At 45.0% G+C, this 11543-nt stretch overlaps 1 protein-coding gene across 1 annotated transcript in view; it reads right to left on the bottom strand.

Annotated features, from left to right (window-relative positions):
• Positions 1-7253: 7253 nt before the first annotated feature.
• The window catches only part of LOC138776963 (uncharacterized), a 21343-nt gene continuing 17053 nt past the window's right edge, over positions 7254-11543 (bottom strand). The window contains exon 4 of the mRNA XM_069956213.1: positions 7254-7298. Within this exon, the coding sequence (XP_069812314.1) occupies positions 7254-7298 (45 nt within the window). The remainder of the gene's footprint in view (positions 7299-11543) is intronic.

The following is an 11543-nucleotide window of genomic DNA, read 5'->3' as shown; positions in this document are numbered from 1 at the left end:
GAACAAGACCTTAATGGTGCGTTCACACCTACAGGATTTGCAGCAGATTTTCTGCAGCAGATTTCATTTAAATAACTGAACACAGCATCAAATCTGCTGCAGATCCTGTAGGTGTGAATGCACCCTAAAGGGTCTTATCCAGGATTTAAGAAAAAATAGCTGCTTTCTTCCAGAGACAGTGCCACTCTTGTCCTCAGTTTGTGTGTGGTATTGCAGATTTGTTCTATTAAAGTGAACTTTGATAAGTTGTAATACCACATATATCCTGAGGACGCATGTGCTGCTGTTTTTTGGAAAAAATAATCAATGATTTTCTTACTCTAGATAACCTGTTTAAGGGTACGTTCACACATACCGCATCCGCAGCAGATTTTAAGCCGAGGGTTTGCAGCAAAATCCGCGGCGGATACCTCTCCTGTCATTTCCAATGTGATTACATTGTCATCCCGCTGAGAGTATGTAAGTGCTGGCCCCATTAACCCCCGCCGCCGGGAAGATACTTTACCTGCTCCACAATCTGGCCGCATCTGAGGCTCCCGGAGGTCCCGCGCAGCCAATGAGTGCACAACCCTGCCGCAGTCACTGATTGGCTGCACAGGACCGTCGGGAGCCTCAGATGCGGCCAGATTGTGGAGCAGGTTAAAGAGGATGTACCACCAGGTATGTCCTCTTTAACCTGACACAGGGATAGAACGGCGCCGTCACTGAGAAGCCGGTGCCCTGGTCCGTTTTTCGAACCGTGGCCCGATTCCCCTGTACGGCGCCGTTCTTTCCACAGTTACCGGCCGGTGCTCAAGCACTAGAGGTAGGCCGGCCCGCCCCCAGTTGGAGGGAATTCCCAGAGGGATTTATCCCTGTGTCAGGTTAAAGAGGACGTACCTGGTGTTACATCCTCTTTAAGTATCTTCCCAGCGGTGGCGGGGGGGTTAATGGGGCCAGCATTTACATACTCTCAGCGGGATGACATGGAAATGACAGGAGAGGTATCCACAGCGGATTTTGCTGCGAACTCACAGTGTAAAATCTGCTGCAGATACAGTACTTGTGAACAGTGCATTAAAGAGAACCTCTCATACTGGCTGCCGGGGCAGAGCCCACCCGACCCCCCTTGTGGAGCCCCAGGACCCGATCTCGAAGCCGAGAAATCGCCGCCTGAAGCTGTGCATGCGCTATATGCAAATCAATAGAGATGAGTCCGAGCAGTCATTTTCTATGGATGTCAGACTAATCTTTATTGATTTCCATATAGCGCGCACACAGCTTTGGGCGACGATTTCTCCGCCCCGGGACCGGGTCCAGGAGTGAGACTTCCTGGAAGGATTTAGTGTGTGGGGCTCCACCGGTGGGGGGGTCAGGCGGGCTCTGACAGATCCTCTTTAAGGGGTTTTACAAGAAGGGCCATCAATGTCTCATCAGTGAAGTTTGTATATCTGCCATCCAGGCCACTCAGCTTTTTGTTATGTCACCTGACCAACTATACATGTCATTTCTGTACACGCAAAGCAAGTCAAAAAGGACGAGTGAGTAGCCACCTGTTGGCACTAGGGACTAGCCTGCCGGCCCCCAGTGTAAAGGAACCCCCTCTCTGTGCCTCCATCAGAATCAATCACAGAGGGGATGGGAGTTCTTCACACACCAGTGGTTCATGCCGGGCCGGTGCTCAGGAATAGACAGGCGCCGTGGCAGCAGTTTATATAAAGGACCGCGACACTGGCATCCCCTGCAGGCACTAGTCTATCCATATAAAAAACACAAAGTGATGTACCTAGTGGTGCATTCGCTTTAGGCATTCTTAGTGCACACCAGCCTGTTGATAAACTAATAAAGTGCAAACCATACTGTATCCTTCTCACCTGATGACACCACCCCCATCATGACAGAAACACGTTGGGAGGATACTATACAATTGTGTTTTGGAACAATCATCTGGTTCCCTATATCTGTTTAATGACAGGAAGGTTTATTCTTCTGTTCTACCTGTGGGGCATAATCTCTGATCATCGTGTTACAATCTGCTATCTTCTCTTTCTTCTCTGTTACATATGTATAACATAAATCATAGTGGGAACATCAGCTATGTTTTCAGTGTAAATGTTGTAAATGATTCTCTGTGTATAGGCCCATTGGTGGCTGTAGAGTCACGCACGAACAATGGTGATTCAAATATATATATTTAAATAGATATAGATATTCCTACAAGGCTTTTTGTTATGTCACCTGCCATACACAGTGAACGAAGCTGGGAGCAGAAGGCTGCTGTGTATGGAGATCCCATTATTGGTGCTGGATATCAGACCCTTTTTTTTTTTTTCCTTCAGATCAACTAGTTTCAGAAAGTTATACAGATTTGTAATTTACTTCTAATTAAAAATCTCGTCTTCCCATATTTATCAGCTGCTGCATGTCCTGCAGTTAGTGGTGTTTTCTTTTCAGTCTGACACAGTGCTCTCTGCTGCCACCTCTGTCCATGACAGGAACTGTCCAGAGCAGTAGCAAATGCCAATGGAAAACCTCTCCTGCTCTGGACAGTTCCTGTCTCGGACTGAGGTGGCAGACTGAAAAGAAAACAACACTTACTGCAGGACACACAGCAGCTGATAAGTATGGAAAGACTTGAGATTTTTAAATAGAAGTTAATTACAAATCTATATAACTTTCTGAAACCAGTAGATTTTCGCTGGATAACCCCTTAAAGGGGTAGTGCGGCGGTAAAGAATTATTCACAGACTAACACACATTACAAAGTTATACAACTTTGTAATGTATGTTATGTTTGTGAATGGCCCCCTTCCCCGTGTCCCACCACCCCCACCCGTGTACCCGGAAGTGTGGTGCGTTATACTCACCTGTCACGTGCCGACACCCGTCTCCGATCTTCAGCGAGTGCCGTCTTCTTCGGGCGGCCGGCGAACAGCTCCGACTGTCCCGAATGTCGGCCGCCCTCTGCAGCATCATCCGATGCTCAGCCGCGATTGGCTGAGCATAACTATGCTCAGCCAATCGCGGCTGAGCACAGTTGTAACGCGGCGGAGGGGGGACGGGCGGCAGCGACTCGGCCGTCCGTCGGAAGATGATGTTTGGCACAAGATGGTGGACGGCCCTCGACACGGATCAGGTCATGTATAATGCACCAACACTTCCGGGTACACGTGCGTGGGTGGTGGGACACGGGGAACGGGCCATTCACAGACATAACATACATTACAAAGTTGTATAACTTTGTAATGTGTGTTATTCTGTGAATAATTTCTGAGCGCCTCACTACCCCTTTAAGGACCCATGACTTACCTGTACGCCAGTGGGTCCAGCCGTGCTATGAAGTGAGCTCAGGAGCTGAGCTCACTTCCCAGCACGTAGGACTGTCTGCTATATGCAGCCAGCTCCTTACTGTGAATGACAGGCTGCCGCAATCGCGGGGCCGCCCGCCATTAACCCCTGTATTACCCAGGGCCGTATTTACCACTAGGCACCCGTGGTCCGGTGCCTAGGGCAGCACCTTGCAGGAGGGCAGCACCAGGGAGCAGGGGGACAGAAAATTTTTTTTTTTTTTTTTTATTTTTTTAGTTTCCCTCCTCCCGTTCAGACTTGCCAGTAAATCTGGTGTCTTTTCCAGGGGGGTGGAGGGTATGGTGGTATTGGTCAGGTCTGGTATCGCCAATAGGTGCGTGAAGATAGGGCGTCTTCAGGTTTAATGCCTAGGGCAGCAGCAGCTATTAATACAGCCCTGGTAGTACCCCTGCGGCACTTAACACAGTGACAGGAGCTGCAGCTCCTGTCACGGTCCGATCGGGAGCCCCGCAGTGGGATGTGGTGGTTCCGATCGTTGTATCTGACTGCCGCAGGTCCCTTACCTTCCTCCCGGCAATCAGATCGGCAATCGATACATAGAGTCTGACACAGGCAGGCTCTATGCAATGATCGTGGATAACACTGATCAATGCTATGTTATGGCATAAAAATGATCAGTGTTAAAAATCCAATGTAAAAATGTTAAAGTCCCCTAAGGGGACATAAAAAGTGTAAGGTAAAAAAGTTTTAAAAGTTCTTAAAAACACACCTTAGCTCTTCCACCAATAAAAAATGAAATAACCGCCCCCTTTCCATTTTATAAATAAAACACATAAAAATAAATAAACACATTATATACCGTAGTGTGTGTAATCGTCCGATCTATTCAAATTAAACAATATGGTTCCCGCGCGGTAAACGGCGTAAACAAAAAGCGTTAAAAAAATGCCTAGATTGATGATTGATGATGAAAGGCGCCATTACAAAGTACACCTATTCCTGAGAAAAACAAGACCCCACATGGCCCTGTAGATGGAAAATAAAAATTATAGCTCTTAGAAGGCGAGGAGGAAAAAACGAAAATGCAAAACTGTAAATTGGCGTGGCCCTCAAGGCAATTTTGGGTTCTGTCCTTAAAGGGTTAAGAAAATGTCCTGGGGAACCCCTTTAAGGGTATGTTCACACATATGGGGGGAGATTTATCAAACATGGTGTAAAGTGAAACTGGCCCAGTTGCCCCTAGCAACCAATCAGATTCCACTTTACATTCCTCACAGACTCTTTGGAAAATGAAAGGTGGAATCTGATTGGTTGCTAGGCAACTGAACTGGTTTCACTTTACACCATGTTTGATAAATCTTCCTCATAGGCTGCAGATTTTACACTGTAAAGTTTATGCTGTGTTCAGATATACTGGAGGAATAAACACCTGAGTGTGAGCGCTATAGCCGCAGGATGAGCCATATGTGCCTGATGCACTAATAAAGTTTGGGAGAAAATGTACAGCGATTACAGACAGTATGAATGCGTTCTTACAGCCACAAGGTTGCGTCATTTCACCGCTAGTACTGGGGCCGTGTGTTTTACTCCTGTTATATGTGCTTGTACAATGACAAAGAGACCTTTCTGCACAGTCGTCCTATCCCGGCCACCTCTGCAGCAGCAATGAAACCAGTCTTTGTATGCAGTAGGTGTGTATGGAGTTGTATCCCCCTCTGTCTATATGAGGTTATATAAATAGATGAATAGAATAGATGTAAAAGGATATTATATAGTATATGCAGTATCCATCACTTTTCATCCTCAAAGGGTTGTACCGGCCGGAATGATCTTTTCAGAGACAGGGACCGGGTCACGGAACGGCCGGTCTCTTACTACATGTGAACATGGCCTTATACTGATCAATTTTACTATAAAGTGGCCTACCCCTTTAAGATAAAATACATGCGTTTCATTGTAGCTTTAGTCGCAGTTGCATTCAATTTTATAAGGAAAGACTTTAAAGGGGTTGTCCAGCGAAAATCTTTTTATTTCAAATCAACTGATATCAGAAAGATATATAGATTTGTAATTTACTTCTATTAAAAATACTCAAGTTTTCCCCTACTTATTAGCTACTATATGTCATACAGGAAGTGTTTTAGTTTCAGTCTGACACTGCTCTCTGCTGACATCTCTGGCTGAGACAGGAACTTTGTCTCAGTTTTCTATAAATCCACATAAAAAACCTCTCCTGCTCTGGACAGTTCCTTTCTCGACCAGAGATGTCAGCAGAGAGCACTGTGTGAAAATAAAACATTTCCTGCAGGGCATACAGCATACCTCCCAACTTTTGCAAAGAGCAAAGAGAGACATGTGCGCCACGGTCCGCATAGCCACGCCCCCATAGTGACTCTCCATAGCCACGCTCCCATAGCGACCCTCCATAGCCACTCCCCTACAGTCACCACATGCTGCTGACTGAATAGTGCCCTATACAGTATCCAATCCCCCAAAAATGCCCGATATAGTAGCCAATCCCCCATATAGTAGCCAATCCCCCACATAGTGCTCCATATAGTAGCCAATCCCCCATAGAGTGCCCTGCATAGTAGCCAATGCCCCCATATATGCCCCACATAGAATCCAATCCCCCCATATAGTAGCCAATGCCCCATATATGCCCCACATAGTAGCCAATCCCCCCATATAGTGCCCCACATAGAATCCAATCCCCCCATATAGTAGCCAATCCCCCCATATAGTGCCCCACATAGTAGCCAATTCCCCCATATAGTGCCCCACATAGTAGCCAATCCCCCCATATAGTGCCCCACATAGTAGCCAATCCCCCCATATAGTGCCCCACATAATAGCCAATCCCCCCATATAGTGCCCCACATATTATCCAATCCCCCATATAGTGGCCACATAGTAGCCAATCCCCCCATATAGTAGCCAATCCCCCATATAGCGCCCCACATAGTAGCCATTTGTGTGGCCCGACCAGAAAAACAATAAACCAGTAACTCACCTGTCAGCCGGTCCCAGCAGCTCCTCTCCCGGCAGAGAGCGCACTCCCGTCATCCTCCGGGGCGGGCAGCGGAGTATACAGACACTGACTGTTCCCGAAGTGATTCATGATAGAGGCTGCAGGTCACTTCTGGCACAGTCAGTGTCTGTATACCCCGCTGCCCGCCCCGGAGGATGACGGGAGTGCGCGCTCTGCCGGGAGAGGAGCTGCTGGGACCGGAGGACAGGTGAGTTACTGGTTTATAGTTTTTTTGGTGGGGCCACATATAATGCGGGACACTGGGGGGCCGTTCCGGGACCGCGGGACAGCACCCCGAAAACGGGACTGTCCCGCGGAATCCAGGACGGTTGGGAGCTATGCATACAGCAGCTGATAAGTATGGAAATACTTGAGATTTTTTAATAGAAGTAAATTACAAATCTATATAACTTTCTGACATCAGTTGATTTGAAAGCACTTACCAACCTTGAGTGTGTAGCATTTGATTACCACTGGCTGAAGTTGGATGCAGCCCTGTGGCTGCCTTGAAAACATGAATACAGGCTATGGCGTATGGACGTTTTCCAGGCAGCCTTAGGGCATGCTCACCGCATGTTTGGGTTTGTGCTTGAGGTTCTCTCATCTGTACTTGGCACTGTACATATGACTGACGACCATTTTTGCAATAGCCATGCTACATTGTGCAGGATACAGTTACAATAACAACATAAAAGGAGGACATGGAAAGAGAACATTTCCCATATACAGCTTATGACGGTTCAGGCCATCACAGACGGTCCAGGAGACCAGGCCTGACCTAGGCTTTTATTTGTGCTTTCCATTTATGCCTAAGAATCTCTGTAATTCTGGAGGAAACTCCCAGCATGCACTGCCCCAGATGTTCTCTGGCTGTCAGCTAGACGGAGGATTTCAAAGCAAACAGTACAGTGCAGATTTCTCATATGCTTCTTAATTAGACATTGCTTTTCTGAAGTTTGTTTGCACTTTTTTCTTCACCCTTTTGGGGAAGCAGCAAAAGGTTAAAGGAAATTAAGAAAAGTTTTAGACTATAAAAAAAATGAATAAAAAAATATAATCTACTTATTTCTCTTGTAAAACATGCATAAAGATGCGGTCTGTTGGAAGCCCTTTCCAAAAGGGTAAGTGCACAGTATGGAAAAGAGGCGGAAACTTCAAGCGGATTCCGCTGTGCACCCCCGCTTGAAGTTCCGCCCGTACCATAGGCTCCATTCTATGCTCAGGCAGATTCCGCCGTCCGCCCAAAGAATTGACATCTCAATTCTTTGAGCAGACGGCGGAATCTGCCTGCGAAGATTATGGAGCTTATAGGTGGGCGCACAGCGGAATCCGCTTGAAGTCTCTGCCAATTTTCGTAGTGTGCACATACCCAAAGTGTGTAAAATTGTCCCCGACTCTCCAAGCATTCCTCCAGGTGCTGTATTCTCTGTGTCACTAGATGCTTCCGTAGACTTCTATGGGGGCGTCCGGGCCGGATTTCCGGACAAAAATAGGACCGGTTCTAAAAAATCCGGTCCTATTTTCCGGAACGGACACCCTTCCGGAAAATTCTGGAAGGGTGTCCGTGTTCAATGAAAGTCTATGATAAGAAATCCGGGTGGGAGGGTTAATCACAGTGAGTTCATCAGCAACTTTACCTCTGAATAACCTTCTCATCATTACAAAGAAACTACAATGTTGCAGATACAGCCAGCCAGGAACTTATTTACATCAGCTGTCTCAGAAGGGAGGAGGGGGAGATGGAGAGAAAAGCTCACACACAGATTTTTGTGTTTTCAGCAGAAAGTAGTGGCTGAGAACTGAGGGGAGGAGACTGAATAAATAATAACAAGTATGGAAGGAATTGTTAGTCTCACCATGAGCAGCAACATATCAAAAGTCATGTTTGAGTTATGTTACAGCTGTGACTGGCTGTGGTTTACTCCTCCCCTCCACATAGTGAATATAGGAGCATTGGGCCGCGCTGAACGTGTATAGGGAGGACAGGAGAGATATGGTTTGGCCACCAGTTTCTGAAGATGTACAATATAGACACCTTAAAGTGTCACTGTCGTTAATTTTATTTATTTATTTATTTTTTTGCAGAAATCAATAGTCCAGGCGATTTTAAGAAACTATGTAATTGGGTTTATTAGGCAAATATGCCATTATCTGCATTCAAAAAGACTTTACCCAGCCCCCCTCCCCCTCTTCTCCTTTCTGTCATCCACTGCTCATTATCAGGGAATCTTGACTCTTTTACATCAGTCGGATCCTGTCTGTGCTATGGAGAGGGGAGGGGGGAGGAGGGAGATTAGTCAGCAGCAGAGAGCAGAGAACAAAGGATTACACAGCGGGGATCCGCTAAAAGCGGTATTCAGAGGTCGGAGGAGATAGCTTGGTGATGTAGCTGTAAATTAACTCTTTGTTGTCCTGTTTTGGTGCCTCATCTCCCTCCACTCCTCCCCTCTCCATAGAGAACAATAAAGACAGGGGGGAGAGCTTCAAACTGCTTTTTCATGATAAAAATGCATTTTTCGGCTAATAAACCCAATTTCAAAGTTTCTTAAAATCGCCTGTACTATTGATTTCTGCAAAAAAAATTAATGACAGTGACACTTTAAGACATGAAATGCAAAAAAAATTATAGAACAAGGTCAGCTCACCGTGTGAATATGTCCCAATATTGACGGCAACCCTCTTGGTAAGGAGCAGGTGATAAGAAATGGGCCGTTCACCCAGGTATGCAGTCCATAAAAGTAGAAGGAAATCACAGCTCCAAAAAAACGTGAAGGAGTTAAAATGTCCAAAAATCTTTATTCCAAAGCATATTAAAAAACAACAACCATGTTAAAAACAGCACGTCTACGCGTTTCAGGGACAAGCCCCATAGTCATGATTATGGGGCTTGTCCCTGAAACGCGTAGACGTGCTGTTTTTAACATGGTTGTTGTTTTTTAATATGCTTTGGAATAAAGATTTTTGGACATTTTAACTCCTTCACGTTTTTTTGGAGCTGTGATTTCCTTCTACTTTTATGGACTACACTTTAAGACAGTTTAATAGGAACAGCCCCCAAAAATAGCAGGCAGGAGAAGGCAAATAAAACACAAAAAAAAGGCAAAAAAAAAAGTCAAAACTGCTTATAAAAAACATCAAATAAAATAAATAGGTTATTTTATGGTGATACCTTTCCTTTAAGATTCTCTTATGAGATATAGTAACAATGAATCCATAAAATAGAAGGGTTTGCATGAATGGGAATGGAAGACTGTTTTTAATTACAGCGCAATGATATTACACCGTCATCGAGCTGTGTCTGAGATTATACGGCAAGCGCTGAGCGCAGAGACGCCTCCATTGCTGCCGGTGACAGCTGTATCAGGTACAGTTCACCTTTCTCTCCCACTCATACTTCCAGAATAGACAATTCCCATCCCGCCCACACGCATCTGATCTGGAAGAAAGCGAATACACAAGGTTAAATTGTTACTAGTCAAATCAAATTATTGCTGGCTATGCGATGGAAATTGCAGTAATTTGCTGGAGACAGAGCCCTTTTCACATGCTCGCGTGGCTTCTTTATTTATCAGGATTTTTTCATTACAGAGTTTCCAAATTGTACAGTGAAATTTATTACGTCCCACATAAACATCCTAATTGTCTGCTCCGTGTGCACAAAATCCAATTTATATCAATTGTTAGGGCAGGTTCAGACTTTGCTGTTTTGGTTCCAGTCCAAGCATTGGCTAAAAAGATAGCTGGCCTTATTGGAGTTCCATGGAATGGAAAACCAAGATGTCAATTAAAGGGGTACTCCGTAGAACTGGAGGCAGAAAATTATACAGATTTGTAAATTACTTCTAATAAGTTTTCCAGTATTTATCAGCTGCTGTATGTCCAGCAGGAAGTGGTGTATTCTTTCCAGTCTGACACAGTACTCTCTGCTGCCACCTCTGTCCATGTCAGGAACTGTCCAGAGCAGGAAAGATTTTCTATGGGGATTTGCTACTGCTCTGGACAGTTCCTGACAAGGACTGAGGTCCTTATATTGATGCGACAACAATTCTAAAGAAAACAGCCCCAGTCACAGTGGAAAACTATTATGTATAAAGTGAAGGTAAATAAAAAGGAAAACAGAATAGTTAGGACCAGGAATCAGCGCTAAATCGGCAAAGAAAGTGTTCTCGTGGAATTTTCACATAATTCTGATCGGAAAGTGTTCTGCCCAGAATCATCTCTGGCAGAATTCTGCACAAATTCATTCTTCATTTAATCAAATTCAATCCAATTCCGCACAGATTCCGCTCTGAATTTCCACGAGCATTCCGCGTGGAATCCGCGCTGAAAAATTTCAGAGCAGGAACTCACTGCTCAATTAATTTCAATGGGATTTCACCAGCGAAATCAATCAATTCTTCTGGCGGAAAGCGGATCCACTCTGGAAAATTCCATGCGGTAATTCCGCTGTGTGAACTGCAAAGTGAAAATTCCATGGAATTCGGCTCTGCACTATATTTTCGGGCGGAATTTTCAGTGAGGAATCAGCACTGAAATTCAGCGCTGATTCCTCAGTGTACACTGGCCCTAATGAAATAAATATATAAATAAGGTTAAAAAGTGTAAAATACATAAAATTGAAATAAAATGTATATATATATATATATATATATATATATATATATATATATATATAGTGACCATAACAAGCAGGGCAGCTACTTAAAAAGCTATGTCTCAACAATCATCCTATTGTTCCCATAGAGGAGTGGTCCGTATATTTTGCCCTGCTGGCTCGCACAGACTCTAATGGGGTCCATCAGGTTTCCTGCGTTTTACCAGACAAAACAGCAAAGCATACTGGAGGATATTTGATGGAATTGGAGACAGATTCTCCTAATGAATCCTCCGACACAGATGCGGACACAGCCTTAGCTGTCACTGATCTAATCTATGTATGAACAGCTTATGCACATGGCCATAGTACAGCTCCAAGAATGAGCCTTGTGTTTGTAGGATTGGATCCTGTCCGGGTAGTCCGTCTTTCCAAGAAATGCTTTGGGTGAGGCTTTTGTGATCTGATTCTGTTTGTTATGGGCTGCACCTACTAGTTTTTCTACTCCATCCTCTCCAGCTTACTGAGTGAGCTCTGTTTTCTCTGTAAACATGTACACATCCTATAGGATTCTCTCCTATGAACTGCCTTGTCCCTGCTCTCCTCTCTGTCTACAGCCTGTATGAGCTG

This window comes from Dendropsophus ebraccatus, chromosome 1 (assembly GCF_027789765.1).
Source record: "Dendropsophus ebraccatus isolate aDenEbr1 chromosome 1, aDenEbr1.pat, whole genome shotgun sequence".
Taxonomy (NCBI): domain Eukaryota; kingdom Metazoa; phylum Chordata; class Amphibia; order Anura; family Hylidae; genus Dendropsophus; species Dendropsophus ebraccatus.
The sequence above is the reverse complement of the archived record's forward strand: the minus strand, read 5'-3'. Positions and strand labels throughout refer to the sequence as shown.